The sequence below is a fragment of the Panthera leo genome, chromosome E1 (genome assembly GCF_018350215.1).
Source record: "Panthera leo isolate Ple1 chromosome E1, P.leo_Ple1_pat1.1, whole genome shotgun sequence".
Taxonomy (NCBI): Eukaryota; Metazoa; Chordata; class Mammalia; order Carnivora; family Felidae; genus Panthera; species Panthera leo.
The window spans coordinates 38755427-38775197 of NC_056692.1; the positions used below are offsets into that span (position 1 = coordinate 38755427).

At 53.8% G+C, this 19771-nt stretch overlaps 1 protein-coding gene across 1 annotated transcript; it reads right to left on the reverse strand.

Moving 5' to 3' along the window:
- Window positions 1-878: 878 nt before the first annotated feature.
- Window positions 879-8662, reverse strand: NR1D1 (nuclear receptor subfamily 1 group D member 1). Its single transcript, XM_042914465.1, has 8 exons — window positions 8057-8662; window positions 4981-5310; window positions 4637-4725; window positions 4388-4532; window positions 3379-4019; window positions 2882-3067; window positions 2124-2334; window positions 879-1424 (listed from the first exon to the last, which is right to left on the reverse strand). The coding sequence occupies exons 1-8, from the start codon at window positions 8085-8087 to the stop codon at window positions 1225-1227; spliced, it is 1833 nt and encodes a 610-aa protein (XP_042770399.1). The 5' UTR covers window positions 8088-8662; the 3' UTR covers window positions 879-1224.
- Between the last annotated feature and the right edge of the window lie 11109 nt (window positions 8663-19771).

Here is a 19771-nt window from a genome sequence, read left to right on the forward strand (position 1 = left end):
GTCCCAGCCCCTGCTTTGGAAGTGGGGGACAGGGCCCTCTCCTGGGGGCCATTGGTGCTAATGAGGGGGATGGCCTTGACGTGGGTGCTTAGTATGCCTCCCCCAGTATTGGCCCGGGGCACTAGGGCAGGCGGGGTGGGGCAGCAGGTGCAGTATTGGTGGGAGGAGGGACTGCTGGGAATGGGCCAGGCCAGGACAAGGGGGTGCCAGAGCCATGACCACTCCCCCGCGCCCACCACCCCCCTCTCCATCTCAGTATCCCCACCCCCCATCACTCAGAACACACATACCTCATCCAGCCTCCTCCCTGCTCAGCCTTGGGGAGGGTGGGGGTGGAGGAGCCCCTACCCCTTCCCCTGGTGGCGGGTCTACAGGGCTGGGAGAGGGCGGGGCGTGTGACACAGACACCGTCCATAAGGGGGACAGTAATTCCTGCCCCGGGATCTCCTGGGTGGGGGAGGGGGCACTTCCCTGGAGGCGCTACTGAATGTATGAGAAGCTGGTGCTGGGGTGGGGGGAGGGGGGTTGTGGCCAGAAACAGGGAAAGAGGTAGGTCCCTTCCCCAGGGAGGGGTGGGGGACTGGCAGGGGTGACTTGGGGGGCTCCTACTCCTGCCCCACGTTGACAATCAGTATGTCTGTTACGTGCGATTTTTCACCCCGTTGTGTTTTGGGTCAGGATTTTAAAGAAAGATATTTTTATGGTAATTGTTGCTCGTCTATTTTACTATATATTTATGTAATAAATATATGATGAAAATAACCCCCTTGGGCACCCCCCCTTAGACTTGTGTGCTGTTTCCCTGTATCCTCCCATCTGCTGGCAGAATACCCACCCCACAAACTGACCAGATGGAGAGGTGTGCCCCAGCCTTGGCAATATTTCCACCCCCACCCCCAAAACGAGCACACACCACAGAAGCCAGCTCAGCTGTGAACTATTGGATTTGAGACAGGAATAGAACAAATCGGGGGGCTAGAGAATAAGCGGGGGGGTGGGGGGGGCGGAGAGTGATTTAAATAGGGGAGGACGGGAGGGTCAGTGATGGGGGAGGGAGGCAGTTATTTACAAGAAGGCTCGGGGGGCCAGAGGCTCATCTTGGAATATTTTATAACAATATAAATAAGATTCTGGTTTGCTTTTCCTTTTCGTCTCGTAAAGGAGAGAGAAGTGCAGAGTTCGATTCTGTACAAGGGGGCAGCGGCAGAAGGCCGGCCGGGCGGGTCACTGGGCGTCCACCCGGAAGGACAGCAGCTTCTCGGAATGCATGTTGTTCAGGGTCCGCAGGTCCGGCAGCTTGAGCAGCAGCTTGGTGAAGCGGGAAGTCTCCGAGGGCCGGTTCTTCAGCACCAGAGCCCGAAGAGCCCGCAGCAGCGTCTCCTGGAGCTGCTCCACCGAAGCGGAATTCTCCATGCCCGAGCGGTCTGTGGGGAAGACGACAGCAGTGAGGCAGGCTCCCCGAGCTCCTCTGAGGAGGAACCGGAGGAGGTCTGCGAGGAGGAGGAGGAGGAGGAGGAGGAGAAGAAGGAGGAGGACCCAGCCACCGGTGCAGCCTCTCCCTGAAGCCCCTCGGAGGGCCCACGGGGGGGAAGGAGGAGGAGAGGAGCGCAACTCCTTCTCCCAGGCCTCTGCCCCGAGAGCAGGAGGCAGCTGAGAGCTGGGAGCATGGGCTCAGCAGGGCTGGTCACCTCCCATCCCACAAGGCCACTCTCCTTCCCTGAACAGGCCAAACGTGTCCAGGCTCCCTTGCTTTTTGCTCTGTAGTTCCCTCTGCCTGGGATGCCCTTCCCCCTCTCTGCCTGGCAATACCTTACTTGTCCTTTGAGGCCCCACTCAAGTGTCACCTCCTTCCCCAGCTCCCCCAGGCAGAAATAGTTGTCTGTGCTTCCAAAGCCCTTGGTTCATGCTTCTACTGTGACACTTATCTCACTGTTTTATAATTAGTCGGGCATGAGTCTGTCTCCCCAGCTAGACTGTGTCTGAATCATGTCTGTATCCCCAGTGCCCGGTGCAGGGCCTGGCATAGAGTAGGTACTCCATAAAAGGTGTGTTGAATCGAACTGCGTCCGCCTCCTCCCCCCCACCCCCCTCCAGGGTCAGGCTCAGGAGAGAGCTTGACCTACCTGCAGAGACAAGCACCACCGCGGTGAAGAGGCCCAGCTCCTCCTCGGTAAGCGCCAGGGAGTTGAGCTTCTCACTAAAGTCAAACATGGCATTGAGCAGGTCCCCCATGCCCATGGCTCCAAGTTCCTGCAGGCTGTAAGTGGTGCGGCTCAGGAACATCACTGTCTGGTCCTTCACGTTGAACAGCGATGCAAAGCGCACCATCAGCACCTAAGGGAGAGGGGACAGGGACAGTCACCCTGGTGGGGTGGGAGGAGCATTTGCCAAATTGCCCCTAAAGTTTTCCAAAGGGTTTACTGGCACCGCCTTAGGTTTCTCGGGAAAGAGTGGGGGTGGGTTCTGAATGGGCAGTGGGGTGGGGGTGGGGGAGAGATGGAAGGATGGGGAACATCACCCTGGCTTTAGAATCCAGCAGGGCTGAATCTGAGTCTTAACTTTGTCACTACCCGTGACCTGGGACAAGGTCGCAAAAGTTCACCAAAATTGATTTGAGTCTAGAATGGGGGTAGCAATGTGCCCTAAGGTGTTATTTCCAGGTAATGGGATGTGTTGAGACCCCAGCTGAGATTACAGAAGTCCCAGCCAACCTGACGCAGGAAGGGGAGGGATTCTGCCCCTTCCTTCAGCAGTCAGAGGCTGCCAGGACAAAGATACTGGGGTTCCAAAGCCTTTCAGAGCCCCTCCCTATCCTAGATACCAAGTCTTTCTGCAGGATCCTTCCCAAGGTCAAGAGCAGGGAGCACAAAGGGTCACTCACCTCAAAGGTTCCCGCCTTAAGCAAGGTGACCTGGTCGTGCTGAGAAAGATCACGAAAGCCGGGGATGTGCTTGGCAAACTCTACCACCTCCCGCACAGCAGGTGTGAAGCTCATGGAGAAATCCTCCCAGATCTCTTGCACGGTTCTCCCACTGCGTCCGTGGGGGTACATGTTCATGGGGCATGCCTGGAGGAGGAAGGGATTTGGGGAGGGGAATATCAACCAGACTGGCTCAGGTGGGTTCCCCCAGCAGGGCTGGACCCCAGCTTCTGCCCAGGTTAGAGGCTGTGGCCCTAGAGGATCGGTCTTTTAGGTAAAGGAGCAATCAGGTGCCAGGTGGAGATCAGGGATTTGCAGGCACAGCCCTTACTGCAAGGCTGAGCATCCTCCCCCCTGGGAAGAGGATATCCCTGCATGAGCCTCCAAGCACACCCAGCTGCCCTATGCTAAATCCAGTCTCCCAGGCCCCCTGCCCACCTCACCCCCAGTGCCCTCACCAGCAGAACATTCTTGGAGTTGCCCTGCCGTGGACTGTTGGCAGGTGCTTCGCCTTCTGGGGCTGGGTACACATGGGTGGGGCACAGACGGTGCCCGTTGCTGTTGGGCTGCTGGCAGCTGTGGTGGGCAGGGCCAGGGGGCCAGGCGGGAAGGTAAGAGGAGGAGGCCTGGCGTAAACCATTCAGGGCCTCATTATGACGCTGGGCAGCCATAACGTTGTCATTTGGGACAGGCGGGCAGCTCTGACTTTCCCAGCAATGAGGAGTGGTGGCTGGAGGGCTGCCCGATGCATGGTTGGCATTGAAGTTGCCAGGTGAGGTGCCCAGCTTGTCATGGGCATAGGTGAAGATTTCTCGGTGGGCCCGGGCCACCTGGGATATCACATCCTCCACTGTGGGCTCAGGACTTGGAGATCGGGGAGGTGTCAGCTGTTGTGGGAATTGGGAGAAGCCCACCAGGGGTGAGGGGGCCGGAGCGGGAGGTGGTGAGGGGCCCATGGGGCCTGGAGTCGGATGCTGGGTGGGTGAGTTCTCCAACGGGCACTGGCTGCTCAACTGGTTGTTGGCCAGGTTCATGGCGCTCTGCATCTCGGCAAGCATCCGCTGCTTCTCTCGTTTGGGGATGCGCCCAAAACGCACAGCTGTGACAGGATGAGAGCAGCGTCAGGAAGTTCTCCTACACACTCACACGCTTCTCTTCCTTCCTTCCTCTTGAAAGGGCAAGGCCCTGAACGCTTGGGGTTCTACATCAAAACTAAAACCAAGGCCACGCCCCTTGAGGGAGTTTTCCAAGTAGGGATTGCCCTATGAGGGGACCAGAGGAGCGAATAGTAAAGAAGTGTGTTTATCCAAAAAGATGAAAGATGGGCATCCCCTACACAGAGGAGACTCACCGTCTGACGTATCTCTGTTGGGACTTTTTTAAGGGAGGGGTTAACTCAAACTTTGGGTGGAAGGAAGTCGGGGGGAAGTTGTGGGGATGCTTTGTGGGGCAACAGTGCCGCCTTACCATCTCGAGACATGCCCACGGAGAGACACTTCTTGAAGCGACACTGCTGGCAGCGGTTGCGATTGATGCGGACGATGGAGCAGTTTTCATTTTTCAGACACCTTTTGTACTGGATGTTCTGCTGGATACTCCGACGGAAAAAGCCCTGGAAGGATGGGGGCAGCTAGTGAGCATCTCCATCCAGGCCAGGCCTATGTGTCCGGGGGAATGAGGTCATACCTCTCTGCCCTTACCCCCAACCTGCCTCACCTTGCAGCCCTCACAGGCATGCACGCCATAGTGGAAGCCCGAGGCAACGTCCCCACACACTTTACACAGTAGCACCATGCCATTCAGCTCTGTGGGAAGAGAGGGGCAGCAGGTGAGCAGGAGGGCTGTCTGGCCAGAGATGTGGAGGTTTTCTGGGCTGGAAATTCTAGGGGAAAAGCTGAGGAGCTCCTCCAGTATCCAGACTGGGCTGGACAGCGGTTGGTGCAACTCTAGGAGAAATCCCTGAGGCCAGGGTAGGCCCTGGGAATAACCGTGTCATCTGAACACCAAGTCCCAACCTAGTCCTGGCCGACTTCCCCCAAATCAGCTGGAAATTTACGCACTGGTGATGTTGCTGGTGCTCTTGCTGGGGGACACTCGGCTGCTATCTTCCAGGGCCACTTGTAGACCCCCTGAGGGGCTCCCATTATAGAAGGAGGAGGAGGAGGAGGAAGATGAAGAAGGGGAGCCATCATCACTCAAGTTGGGTGGAATGCTCCCAAAGGAGCGAGCTGGGTCCTGAGTGAGGGATCCAGTGGGTGATGGTGGGAAGTAGGCAGGGCAGCCTTGACTCAGGGACTGGAAGCTGCCATTTGAGCTGTCACTGTAGAGAGACTCAGGGCTGGTACGGCTTGGGGAAGAGCCGCTGGAGCCAATGTAGGTGATGACACCACCTGGCAGGAGAACACAAGGGAAGGGGGTGTCAGCACCATGTATCTTTGGTCCTAGGGCACCACTCCTGCTCATCCCCCATCTACCTCCCACTGCTGCATGCTCGGAAGTTAACTGTGGAACCCTTAATCTTGGAGTCCCAGGAAGAACCACAATAAGCAACTCCCCAGTGCAAACCAGATACGACATGGCCAACCGACACCCCAAGGCTCTTTGCAGGGTACATTCAACTTCTGCCTTGGGTGTGAGGTGCCTCCCTAAAGGCATGACCTCTGCAGGCATCTCATATATGTACCCCGCTACCCCGGAAGCCTTCCTTGGGAATACGGACTGAAGCTAGCTAATGACTTCATCGTTAGTGGCAGATGTGAGGATGGGATGAGCAGCTGAGACCCATTCAGAATGCCCAGTTTCACCCTCCAAAAAAAAAGCTGCCAATTTTAACACCAAGACCACTCCAGGGATGAGACTATTTGGGGCAAGCTAGCCAACAGTGAGGAGAGTAAGGTCTTACAAGAGTAACACAGTGACATTCCCCCAAAACTGGAAGACGTTTCTCCAAAGGTACTGAAACTACCCAGGCTGGTTCCCCTGGCCTCCAAAAGCAAGAGTCAGAGTGGACTCTCCCTCCGCGTCCAGGGAAGACTTAGCAATGCCCATTGCAGGTTGGTGGACATGAAAAACAAATTGTCCAGCCTAGGGCTTAGGAATTCCCCTTTTAGATCTCTCCGCCAGGTGACAACGACCTTGGCTCTCGGCCATTCAAGGGACTTCGACCCTGTGGTTACATTGTCAACCAGGTGTTTGTGCTCCCGTGGCATTAGCAGGAGAAAAGGTGACCTGCCTGCCACACCTTTGCCAAGCACCTAGCTTGGCCTGCCAAGGGTGGGGTGGGAAAAGGGAGGATCCTAGGACACGTGTGAGCCAACACAAGCCATGTCACCGTATATCCAGAGGCACATGTCTTGCTCACCCACTGACACACACTGAGCTGGGCAGGGCAACCCTAAAATAGCTCAAGGTTGGTCAGGGTGAACCCAGCTCCCAATAAAATAGTTGCACAACAGGTCAGCTCCTACAGTTTCAGAGCTGGGTGGGGGGTGGGGGGGGGATGGGATGGGATATCATTTGGTGGTAAATGAACTTGACCTAGTTCACCCATCCCCAAAAAGGGAGTAAGACTTTCATCCAAAGATGATTCTAACCTGGAAGTGAGGGGCATGCTCAAAAGAGTCTAGTTCTAGATCCAGATCTATCAGAACCAAATTGATCTGTGACCTAGAGGAAGTTACCTCCCCTCTCTCTCTGGGTCTCAGTTTTCTGTGACCAAAAAAAAAAAAAAAAAAAAAAAAAAGACTTTCAGTAATGATTCTGGGATGTAGCTGTAGCTGTTCTGGGGAAGTCCTTTCTGACAGACTGCTGCTGGTTTGGTGGGGGTGGGGAGTTAAGACAGTGTTTGCAGGAGTAAGAGATGCTCCAGGAACAGAAAGAATTTGGAATGCGGTGAAACTGAGTCTAAAGGCAGTAAAATGAAGTAGGGGCAAACAAAATAAAAAGAAAAGGAACGAGGAGACAAGAGTGGCTAAATGTGAGGTACCATTGAGGAGTGTAAACACGAGGCCATGAGAGGTCAGGGAGAGCTCCAGTTTACTCTGCTTCAGGGATGGGGAGAAGGTTCCCCACCCCCCTCCCGTCCCAGGCAGGCGGACAGGAAAAAGAGGCAGGCGGGGGCGGTGAGTCAGCCCAGCTTCACCCAGATCTCGGCGGGGCGGGGCGGGAGCCGGGCCCTCAGCCGGCCTCACGTCCTCACTCCACGTGTGCCTCCTGCACGTGGCTCCCCAACGAGGAACCCCGGAACCCAAGGCCCCGCCCCTCCCCGTCCCGTCAATCAGGAGCATCAGCCCCGCCCCCGCCCCGCCCCTCCTGGGCTTCCAAGTCCCGGGCTGGGCCCCAAACGCCAGCCGGGCCGGGGCAACTGAGGGGAGGAGAGAAGGGAACACGCGTTGCCGGGGCGACTGGGGGGGGGCGGAGCTCATTATGTAACGGGGCCGGGAGACAACGACCAATGGGGTGGCGGCCACGGCTTCTGCTGAATGAAAACAAACGCAGCACGTGGGCCCGGCTCCGCAGCCATGTGAGCCCTCCGGGCCTCCCGGGCGCTGTGGGTGTCCTCCCTGGGGCCGAGCACCACTCTGCTGGCTCCTCAAGTGCCGCTCCCTACTGTCACTGAGGATTCCCCAGTGAGATCCGACCCATTCCCCCAGCCCCTTCTGCCTGGAGCCCCTATCAACCCACTGCTTTTCAGGTTCCCTTGAGCTTGCAGGAAATAGGGGAAGAGAAAGAGAGGAAGGCGAGGATCATCTTTCCGAGAGGGTCAGCCATGCTACAGCTGCAGGGCAGGGGGGAGGGGGAAAAAGGGGCGTTTGGGGCACTGCTCCAAAGCTCCCAGTCCCTCTAAACTGTGCATCTTATCACATATACCCGCTCTCCATCTCCTCCTGCCCGGGATCCGAGTCCATCAGGCTAAAAGGAGCTTTGGGACTCTGAGAGGTGGTGGTGGGGCGCCTCTGGGCACATTCCCAGGACGAATAACTCGCTCTGGAAATCCCAGCCTATGGTACCCATTATGCTAGCAAATCCCCAGACCGAGGGAGTCCCCAGCCCCTTAAAAAGTTCCTCTTGTTCTAAGGCATACATGGAAGCGAAGAGACAGTACCAAAGGATGATGATAGTAAAGAATCTCAGTACCTGTGTTATTGTTGGAGTCCAGGGTCGTCATGTCTTCACCGGCTGAGAGCGGTCATTCAAACTGGACCTTGACACAGACTGGAAGTTGCAATTGCTGCTGTCGCCCCCTGGACACTGACTGAGGGCGGAGAGTGGATCCCACGGATCACAAACAAGATCCGAGGCACCCTGCAGCAAGGTCTCGGGGTTGCCTGACTGCAGCCCTGCAAAAGGGTAGGACGCAGAGGCAACGGAGGTCTGCTTTGCATGGGAAGAGCAGAGTGTGGGGGAGGGGAAATCAGCCTGCTGTAGTTCTTCTAGCTGGAAGGTAGCAAGGAGGGTCGGGTCTCTGCAGTGCACGGGGTGCCACTGCCTGACGGCTCCACAGCGCTGCAGGGTAGTGAATCTGGAGCTCCCGGTGCAAAAGTCCCAGAGGGAGAGAGGTTGCAGTCAGGAAGTAAGTAGGTGATGGGGAGAAACGGGGCACCCAGGCGCAAAGAAGCGAGACGTGTGCCCTGCTACGTTCCCTCGGCAGCAATATTTCACTCTGCCAATCTCAGCCGCCTTTTGCCCCAGCCTTTTTCCCCGGGACAGAGGGCTCTGCGCAGGCGCCAGCAACCCAGGGTTCCCGGGCCGCACGCGGCACTGGAGCAGGTACCATGTGATCCCAGGGAGCGCCTCGTGCCCCAGTGACACACTTTTCCAGCAGCAGGCACGTTGAGCTCCGTGCGCCTGCGTAACGCCAAGCCTATCGGGATTTGTAGTCCACTGGCAAAGTGGGCGGACTGCGTATATTTCCCCCTTTCTGTTTTGCAAAAGCGATTGCTGGGACCCGGGGAGGAGCTAAGAGCCGGGTCGGGTCGGGTGTGCCCTGAAGAGTCAGGGTGGCGTGTTTGGAAAGCCTGTATGGCAGAGGCATGTGAATTCCTGGGGAGGGACTGGCAAGCTTGGCTGTTCCCCGGGAGATCAAAGCTAACAGGCTCTTTCTGCAAACCTTGCAAACGTGAGGGCTTCACGTGATTGCCGGACTGACCTCGCCTTGAGGTTACTAGTGACACAAGGAGATATGACCAGTAGGGGAGGGAGATATCCCCAAAGTCAAGAGCTTAAGATGAATTTCTGCTGCAGGGCCAAGTCCAGGGACCAAAAGGAAATGTGACCCCTTTTTCCTTTTATTCTCCTTAGGGAGAGCATCCCTAAGGGAGGAGGAGCTGCCATGCGGGTGAGGTTGTCTCTGGGGACTCCCTGTCTGCTTGTATGACACCACCTCACTCATTCGAGGTGACTTTGGGGTGAGTCATTTCCTTTTGTCTGGGAAATAAAAAGGACCAGGGAAGGGAACTTTATGGTGAAAGTGCTTTTTAAGATCCTAAAGTAATGGGGCTGAGGTGAGGCAGGGGGCAGAGTGACACCCCCACCACCACCAGTGCTTGAGTGCAGCATGCAGATCCCACAGAAGGGAACTCAGGAGGGAACATGAAGATCATCTTCACCACCACCACCCCTTCCTCAGTATCCTTTCCTCAGTAAGAGGAAAATGAGCCTTAGAAGAAGTGGGTGGCCCAAGGTCAGACGTTCATTCCTAGTTCCCTCTGCCCTCCCAAACATCAGGGAGATGAGCAGACACACAGGGAAACACTGAACAAGGGGTTAGAAATGGCCCCCCTCAAAGCAGCGATTGCCCCACTGGTGAAAATAGATGTCTCCCACTTGAGGACGTGGACTGTGGGGAGAGATGGGGGCCTCTTCTCCAAGCAACCAAGTGAGGCTGAGCCACCTGCTGCTTCCTGCTAATTTCCTCCTCAGTCCCAGTCCTTGGAGGGAGGGTTTTCCCTCACAGGAAGCCCTTCCCCACTTGTTCACAGACAGCGCCTGGAGCAGCACTGGTGGATGCCTGGAAACATGACAGTCAGCAAAGAGGTAGAGAAAAGGAGGAGTGTGGGTGCCAAGGAAGGAGGAAGCTGGGTGGTGAGGAGTTGAGTGAACTGAGAGGAACTGAGAGGGCTGTGAGGTTGACTGAGAGGTGACTGAGTAGCTGGCTTGATCACCGACCCTTTGACTCCCTTTAGGAGACCCTTTAGGGAGATGTGCTCCCTAAAATGGGCTCCTTAGAATGGTCTGGGCTTTTACTTTATTCCCCCCGCCCAAAAATGTGGGAGAGAGAAGACAGGGGGTGCTTCCCTGGCCTGCCCTGGCCTTCTGGCCCAGAGCTGGAAAGCTGTAACACAGCGTGGGAGAAACTGGGAGGGGCTAGGACAAACAGGGAAAGAGGCTTTTCAGGAAAGCTTGGTTCTGAACTCAGCCTTCTCCCCTCCCCACCTCCCCTCCTGCTGGGCTCTGGAGGGAAAACTAGGAGGTAAGCTGCATGCTCTCTGAGCCTGTCCTGACTCTTCCATCAGAAGCAGGGCCAGGGCTCAAGTATCTGCCAGGGCTGGATTCAAAATCAGGGCTCTGGGCATGACCTCTAGTGCCCCACCAGCCCAAGTACCAACACCAACACACTCCCAGTTGTCCTGGACCCTCCCTGAGGCCCACAGCTCTGTTCCTTGCTTGTGATCCCACCCACCTCCTGTTCTATTTGTTGGTCTTTTTCCCTATAGGGAAAGGGCCAGGGGTCAAGACTCTCTCCCTGAAGTTGCAGCCAGTGAGAGGGAAGAGGAAGCAGAGGCAAGGAGAGTTGAAATTCAGTCAGCCTAACTCTTGGCAAGGAGCTGGGTTGTTTTGCAGTCTAAGTGAGGTATGAAGGCGGAGGCTTGGGAGGGAGGGAGCAAGGGAGGGGGGTTACCTCTGCTCCCTCCTTCCTCCGTAGCACTTCTTATAGGGCCCCCTTTTTCTTCCCTGACAAAGAGGTAACTTTGGGATATTCCTTCTACAACTGGAGGGAAGGATACAGAAGAATCAAGAGGCAAGACTTGTCCTTGGTTCCAGAAGCTTCTAGGCTATCTCCCCCTACCCCCCCCCCCCCCGTTCCTCTCTCTGCCAGTAGCTACTGGGAGAAAGACAGAGACCTATGGGACCCAGAGGCACCAAAGGGAGGGAGAAAAAGCTGAGTTGTCTGGCCTTTGGAGACACAGACTAGAATCTAGCTTTGGCCTCTCTTTGACCTCAACCTTGACCTTAAGACAACAGGTGCATTTCAACACAGCCTCCCCACCCCCCCCCCCTCCCCTGCCAGCTGGACATTCCAGTTCACTTCTACACACACACACACACACACACACACACACACACACAGACACACACACATACACACTGTTCCGCCTATAGCCAAATTCAGCCCAAGAAGGAACTGGACTCTTAATAAACAGTGCTCAGACTAGAACTGTGTAGAATGGATGCATATCGAAGATCCAGCACAGGAAGCACAGCCCTGGCTCCATGTTGCACACACTTCCACTCAGATTCCTCAGGGTCTGGGATTCTGAGGACTGACCTCCCCATTTGGGGGCAGGATTAGATCGTGTGTGTGTGTGTGTGTGTGTGTGTGTGTGTGTGTTCCCAAATATTCTTTAATTCTCCTGGATTTCTTTGGACTGGGGTTGGGGGGAGTGGACAGCATAGAGAAAGCAGAGGAAAGAAAAGGGATCAAGAGCTCTAAAACTCTCGTCAGAGTATGCATGTGATCATATGAGTGAGAGACTGCACTGCCCGTGTGAGTGTGTAAGTGTGAATGGTGTGAGTGTGCATAGATGTGTGTGTGTTTGACCCAGAATCTGTGCTCCTTGCCAGTGTGTTGTTCTGGGTAACAGGGCAACGCCTGTACAAATCCTGGGTGGCCTAAATCTTGGGCTGACTGCTTGACTGACTGACTGAGGGTGGGTCCTTGCTGGAAACCAGGTCAGACTTCCTTAGGTGCCTTCCCTTCCCCCTCCTTTCTCACCAAGCAAACCATTGCCCAGGGGAGTAACCTCCCTGCCTAGGTCATGCAAACCTGGGTCAGAAACCCTGGGGATTCCCCCAGAATCAGGGAAGCAGCCATGTGTCTGGGAGAGACTCATGCCTTGCCCTCCTAGAATCTTTTCCTATTCTCTAAAGGCCCAGCTGGCTTTTCTTCACCTACCCAAAGCATTGATATCTTGGGGAGAATTTCAAGAACATGCCACAGGAGGGTCTAAGTCTGAGCTGATTTGTTCGTTGGGGGAACTGGAGAAAGAGAGGGTGAAGCATGGTCCAAGGCTGGGTTCCATGGATGTGTTTTATCTCAGATTCTATCCTTACACCACTCCTTTCTTCAAGGAGAGGAAATAATAAGCATGTATTAAGCACCAACTGTATGCCAGGCACTGTGCTAAGTGTTTTGTATATATTATTTCATTTAATATACATAATGACACAATGCTACAAGTCTCATTCTTATTTTAGAGACAGGAACCTGAAACTTTGAGACGTTTGTTAGCTTGCCTGGGAAGAGGCAGACACTAGCTGATTTGTCTGAAAACTGTATTTGGAGTGAAACACTGCAGATTGAGAGGATGTCACATCAGGGGTGCCTGGGTGGCTCAGTCGACTGAGCATCTGACTCTTGATTTCGGCTCAGGTCATGATCCCAGGGAGTGTGGGATCAAGCCCTGCATCAGGCTCCACACTAAGCATGGAGCCTGCTTGGGATTCTGTCTCTCTCTCTCTCTCTCTCTCTCTCTCTTTCTCTCTCTCCCTCCCTCTGCCCCTCTCCCAACCCTAAGTGTGTGCAGGCATGCATGCATTCTCTCTCTCTAAAATAAAAAAAATAAATAAAAATAAAAGACTATGTCACATCAAAAAAATGGAGATTTTTGGAGAGGCTAAAACTCCCCCAACTCTCTCTTGGGACTACCACTGTCAATGTCACAATGAAGACAGGAGTGCTGGAAATCGGACCCCAGGTCTGAGGATACAACTGTTCCCACTAGCAAGACTGTCTTTCCTGGAGAGAATGATCACTTTGACTGAAACATTGACACGTCTGAGCAGCAAGCACATCCCAGTGTTTCCTAAGCAATAGTGCTACTTCGAAGTGTGGGGTGTCAACCAGAAGAGACACTTGAAGCTCCCCTGTCCTTGGCCCCATTAGTACCTCACCTTCCCAGAGCCACATTTCCTTTTCCCTTGTACTCTCCCCTCTCTCCCTCCACATTCTCCTTATGTGGTTATAAAGGTAGACAGGGGCCAGAATAGGGTGCAGCAAACAGATAGCAAACACATTTCCACATAGACTGCTACAGAGGTGAGTCACCGAAGCAGGCATCTGAGCCCTCTTCTCTACCTCTGACTTTGGGATCCACGGCTGGTGACAAGGGGAGGGGGCAGGGAGACCAGGGCCCTTTAAAGCACCATGGTATTTCCTTCAGGGGATGTATTAAGAATAGTTTAGCTCATATAACTTCGTACAGTGACATATGGTAACTATGCTTATCGTGGTGAGCACTTTGTAATGTATATAAATGTTGAATCACTATGTTGTAAAAAATAATAATAAATAAAATTAAAAATTTTAATTAAAAAAATGAAAAAGAATGGATTAGTTCAATGAGAGTGGGGAAGGCCTCTAAAAAAATTGTGTACAAACTACTTAGGAATAACATCCCACTTCTCCATTTACCTGCTTGAGCAATGTGCTCTTCTAAGTACAGTCCTTCGAGAGTCATCCACCATCCTAGGCCAATGCTTCTGCAGTAGATGCTTTGGGGAACCGGAAGGAGGATTCTCCTTCCAGAGCCCAGGATCCCACTCGCATCACAGGATCCAGGAGGTGCATGGGCTGTCCTTGGCAGTGGAAGACTAGGTCTCAGATCATCCTCTTTCTGGCATGGGGGTCCTCCTCCCGGGTTGGGGGTGGTGGCAGCCAGCACATGCTATGCCAAGGCCATCTTGTCCAACCTTTGCTATGTTGCTGCTGGAGCCTACTGGTGGTTTTCTCTTCCAGGTCCAGGTCCGGCAAGGCAATGACCTGTTGTCTGTCCTTGAGCCTGTGTAGGACGCAAATGCAGGGAAGTGTGTATAGGGAGTGGGGGGGGCGGGTACCTGTGTGCCTGCCTCTGTTTCCACCTATTACCACAAGCTCTAGCTCAAACTCTCTATCCAATGTCTCCCCATTTCTTGGGCCACGGCAGATCTCTGTGTAGCTGCCCAGGGAGGCCAGAGGCTCATGACAGTCCTTGTGAGCAGGATGGACCTCAGAGGAGCCATGGCCTGGGCAGACATTAGGGGCCATGTGTAGCTTCTAGGAGGCTTACATAAACACTGGCTGGGATGGGAAGGGAAGAGGGGGGGTGTAATGGGCTGCCCAAGAAAAAAGCAACCCCCGCCCCTCCAGCTCATACTGCATGGAAAGAAGGAAAGCTCATTTTCCCTCCTCCCATCCCTCTCCCCTAGTCTGCAGCTGTGAGTTGGGCCGGAAAGACTGCAGTATCTTGGGGGAGGGGTGCAGGAGAAGGAGAGAGAGAGAGAGAGGATGAGACTTTGCGAATTTGGGATCCCCCCCTTCTTCTAAATTGGGGGGGGTGAAGGGGGGAGAAGCAATTTGCCAAAGAGATTTTCAATGCCACAGGAAGGAGCTTTGGCTCATTAGAATGCACAGTTTGCACCCTGAAAAAAAAAATCTGTGCTGGTTGCAAAAATGCAGACGTGTGTAGGGGCCCAGCAGAGATTAAAAAAAAAAAAAAAAAAAAAAGCACTAGCTCTGCAATGCAGGATCTGCGAAGTTTTGGTGCGATGAGGAAATGTGGGTCGTGCTCACTTCATTTGCTTGTTCCTGGTAACCTACTGTCCGCCTGACTCCGGCACGGTCTCACATCCCAGCAAGAGGCACTGCTGCTCAGAAACGGGGTCACGGGCAGGGGGCCGGAGCAGAGGGCTGAAGTGGGGGGTTTGGGGTTAGTCCTGAGAGAAGGATTCTATGGGGCTGGGAGGGCCAGGTGGATGGGAGGGGACACTTCCATGAGGCATGGAGGCTGAGCTTTTTCACATTAGTGTTTGTTCTCCAGCCGGACAGGGGTTAGTGTGAAATTCTTCCAGATCCCCCCAGCCCCCACCCTGCCCTCAGTGCCTCCCTATCCCCCATTGGCAAAGAGACTTTCCTTCTCCTGTCCCGCAGACCACTGCTGCAGAAAGAACCCTGGCTTCGTGTCCCTGACCCCACAAATCCCTGAACTCTCTTTGTTCTAATCCTGGAATAGGCACTTGCTGCATGTCTGTGTGGCATCCTCCTTCCTAGAAAAAGGGGACCAGGCAGTCTGATTTTGGGAACCCAGGCTGCAGGGATACCAAGTCTTGGCCCTGGGCTGACATTAGCACATCAACTCCAAGGGTACGGTGGCCACTCTGTGCTCTTGGCTTGGGGAGGCCCTTTGTCATCTGGGGCTTAAGGCGCTGGGCTGTATATACGCCAAGGGGCTGCCTGGGAGGAGAATATGCCTGGGGAAACCTTGTTTCTTTCCTGGGTATTTGCTCCCCCAGTGGCTCAGGAGAAACAAAAGGAGGCAAAAGCAGAATAAAAAGCTGGGAGATAAGGAGAAGGGAGCCTAGTGCCCTTTTGCTCCTTCCCCATCTTTTCTCCTGTTTTTCTGGCCCATGGAGGACAGGGCCGAGGGTGTTTGTGCCGGCAAGGCTCACGCGGGCTGCAGGGTCACATGGCCTGGGCATGTGCAGCCTGCTCCATTTCTACCACAACAACTCGCTCATAAACAGCCCGGCTGCTGCGGCGGTGGTGGCGGAGACATGTGCAAGCGAGGGGGTGGGGCACGTGGCCCTGCCCAAGCCAAGGGAAGGCTCTCTCTGAGCCCTGCCTCTCCCCTCCCCATGCTGGTGCTGCCTCGCCACAGGAAATTCCTAGTGCTCCTTTGCTGCTGCTGCAAAACATGTTTTTGGGAAGTGACTTTTAACAAGGATGGAGTCGACAGACCATTTTAAATGACATAGAAGAGATAATCAGTCTGACACAGACTTCTTCTCACCCTTGCCCTATCTTTCTTAGATCCCTATACATGTTGGGGTTGAGGGCTGAGCAGGAGTCACGTGCTTTCAATTCTCACCTGTTTCTTCCTCTTAAACTACGTAATATTGGAAACCAACCAGGTCCCCATGGTGAGCATTGGGGCAAGGGGCTGTGCTTCCCTAACACAGTGGTTCTCAGGATCCACTGGTGGTCCAGGATTAGTAGTGGGGTCAGCATCACCTGAGAACCTGTTAGAAATACAAATTCTCAGGTCCCGCCCCAGGCCTACTGAATCAGAATCTCTGGGGGTAGAGCCCAGCAATCTGGGTTGTCACCAACCCTGCAGGTGATTCAGATGCATGCTCAGGTCTGAGAAGCACTGCTCTGAGGTCTTTGTTCCCTAGCAAATCAGTCCTGCAGGATCTAGCCCAGGATCCACTTTCCCCTTTTGTGCTTCTTCATCTAAGTTTGGCCAGAGAGCACAACCAGATTCAGTTTGACAGTATAAAAAGCGTTTATCGAGTGCCTACTATGTGCAAGGATTCTGGAAATGAGAGCAGGTGAGTAGTAGGAAAAGGGAGGGGATGGTACTAGGGAAGAATAAAGAAAGTGAAGGCTAGGGAGGTAATTATTTATCCTTTCTCCATCTTATCTACTTTTCTCCCTGTTGTGAAGCTTTATTTAGAACAGTTGATTGTGGTTTAAATTGTTTGGAGGCTGGAAGTAGAAATTGGTCCTTTGTCTATTTTTGCTGGCCATGGGAACCCCAAGCTAGTTAGAGCCATAGGTCCTTGACTCCCCATGCATAACTAAGAGAATACGAGCACCATGCACATGCACATGCACACACGTGCGCGTGCACACACACACACGCTCCTGGGGATTTCAGAGACAGGGGTAGGGGGAGCCAAGAAAAGGAAAGAGGTCCCAGAGGGGTGGAAGTACCCCAGGCAAAATGAGTTTAACAGATAATAAGCAGGAAAAGTCTTTCAATGGGGGAGGGTGGGGACAATTCTGGCCTACTCCAGCTTCCTGAGACCCAGAAACTGTGACCAGAGGAAGCAGAGGGTCTCTAAGGCAAATCACAAAGGCTCCTGAGAATGAAACCTGCACCAAACCAAGGCGAAATGGGGGAATGGACTTCAGATCAGAAGGGCTTCCTTTCACAGGCAAACAGGACAAGGGTAAGGCACAGCCCCTCTCCTGTGACCTCTTCTCCTCCATCACACATTGTCCCTTAAGAGCAGAGCTCCCATTACTGTCTCAACCATGACTCGTTGACTCCTGGCCTCTCCCTGCTTCAGCTTCATTTTTTTTCTTTAATTTTTTAATGCTAATCTATTTTTGAGAGAGAGAGACAGAGAGTGAGGGAGTCACAGAATTCGAAGCAGGCTCCAGGCTCTGAGCCGTCAGCACAAAGCCCGATGCGACGCTCGAACTCATGAACCCTGAGATCATGACCTGAGTTGAAGTCGGACGCTTAACAGATTGAGCCACCCAGGTGCTGCCCCCTCCCCCAGTTCATTTTTTGAGGAATACGCTTTCCTCTGGTTCTCACAGAGATCTTTCTCTCACTTCTCTCTGCAAGGGTTCCTCTCTGTGCCTGAAAGGCTTTGGGCTCAAGGAGCAGACAGCCCTGCAGGCTCAGCCGCAGTGACCTACATCAGCTCTCCCCTAGGTCCTGGGTGTGGGGGCTGAGGTTTCAAGATAGGAACTTGGGAATCTGGCACAGGTCTGCAGATGACGTCAGGGAGACAGGCTGCAAAAGTGGCACTGAGGGACTGCAAGGCAGGGGGTACTGCAGGACTGAGTTCTCACTTTGTCATTTGTGGACAACGGCAGAAGACAATCCAAACCTCACATACAAAAACATTTCTGAGCAGTGACCTCTTGGATAGGAGCCAGAGGTCTCTGACAGGTCTGACCTCTATTCGCTAGATTTGGAAGTGGTTTCTGCCTGCTCCCCATTCTTGCTGAACTCACCCTAGTCTGCTGCATCTGGCTGGAAAGATTACCTTGGCCTTGATGTGGACCAGTGAGTTCAGATTTCAGCTGATTTATTTCAGGATATGAAGGCTGAGGAGAGGTGGTCAGATATGCAGAAATCTACTCCGAAGCTTTACTATATAGAGACCCATGTAATTTTTTTAGATCTGAGGTTCTGAGAAGTATCCAGAAGAAGCCCCACAACCGAATTATCATTTACAAACCCCCTTACCTCAGGACCCTGGCAGTTGAACCTCTCCTTCCAGCTACAGGCTCCTGGCACAGGAAGGCAGGTTCTGAAATAGGTGTTTTCCCTCTCTCTCACTATAAACCACAGTATTTAGCATGCCCATCGCCTCCAGATTGTGGATGTTTTGCCCTGGCAAGGAAATGCTATTGTAGGGGGAGAAATTAGGTGGTGGTGACAGAGAATGATAGATGAGCCTTTTACTTGGGGGGGGGGGGGGGGGGGGGGCAGGGAGGGAGGGAGAGAGGGCGTGTGAGCGAGCGAGCCCGAGCTCATGAAGGGGAGGGAGAGCACGCAGGCAGTGCCGGACTGGATGGCTCTCTCTCTCCAAAGGGCTTCCCCTCCGCCAAGCCCCACCCCCAAAGCCCAGGAAGTCCACAGCCTGGCATCCAGCCAGGGTGAGAGCATTCCTCAGGACTCTGACAGGCTGGGGGGTTGGGGGGAGATAGTGGTGGTGCTCCCACCCAGAGGACAGCGAGAAGGGAAGGAAACACGCGGGGGAGGAAATGAACACAGAGAAGAGGGTGAGGGTAAGAGGTGGGGAGCTAGTTCCCAGCGCCACAAGTCCTTTTCAGAGAGAAGGGTTGAGGCTGGATGCCTTCCCAACGGCCATGCGAAGGGTCTGCAGCTTCAGAGCAGATGACCTCCAGGTCACCTCTCTGAGCAGGGTTGTCAATGACGTCTCACGCTGTCCTCTGGAGGTTCTCTCTCTTCCTTCCTTACTCTGGGGCTGTGGTTGAGCTCGGGAGACCCAGAGTGGCGAAACTCTGGAACTGCAGCTGGGCGGGGGGAGGAGCTCAACGCGTCTCCCTCCGTCTTTGCACCAGGGCCCCTCCCTTTTCCTCCGCTAGGCCCGGGACTCTGGAAATAGCACCTGGTAATGGGAGTGTTGACAGATGCTGAGTTATAGGAGAGCAAGTGTCCCTCGTCTTTAATGTTCTAGCTTAACTCGCTTTTTGGCTCTTTCCCTTGAAAATAGGCGCCCTAGGACTCCTCCCACTCCCTTCCATACATTGCTCCTTAACATGCCCCTGGATAGCCTGCTACTTGGCTATAATAAAGTCTCCCTCTTTGAGCCCCAGGACCCATAGCCTCTTGGACCTCTATGACTTTGAAGGACAAATGGCCCTGTGATAATTGTGATTTTATTTTTTATTTTTTAAAAATTTTATTCTGAGAGATAGAGAACAAGTGGGGAGGGGCTAAGAGAGAGGGAGACAATCTCAAGCAGGCTCTGCACTGTCAGCGCGGAGCCCCATGAGGGGCTTGAACCCATGAACACTGGGATCATGACCTGAGCCAAAATCAAGAGTTAGATGATCAACCAACAGAGCCACCCAGGCATCCTGATACTTCTGATTTTAAATTTACCATTCCCTACTCTTCCTTCCCTGAGCACTGCCTGATAGATAACTCTTTCTCCTGGTCAGCTTCCAAACACATGCCTTCCATCACCCCAATTTCCCATGCAACCTCTCAACCTCACATCTCATGTGGGGGAAAGGGGTGGGAAGGAAAATGGACAAAGCTAGGTCAGAATTGTTTTCCAAGGAAAACCAGTTCTCTCTGTTTGGTTTCATTTGACCTATAC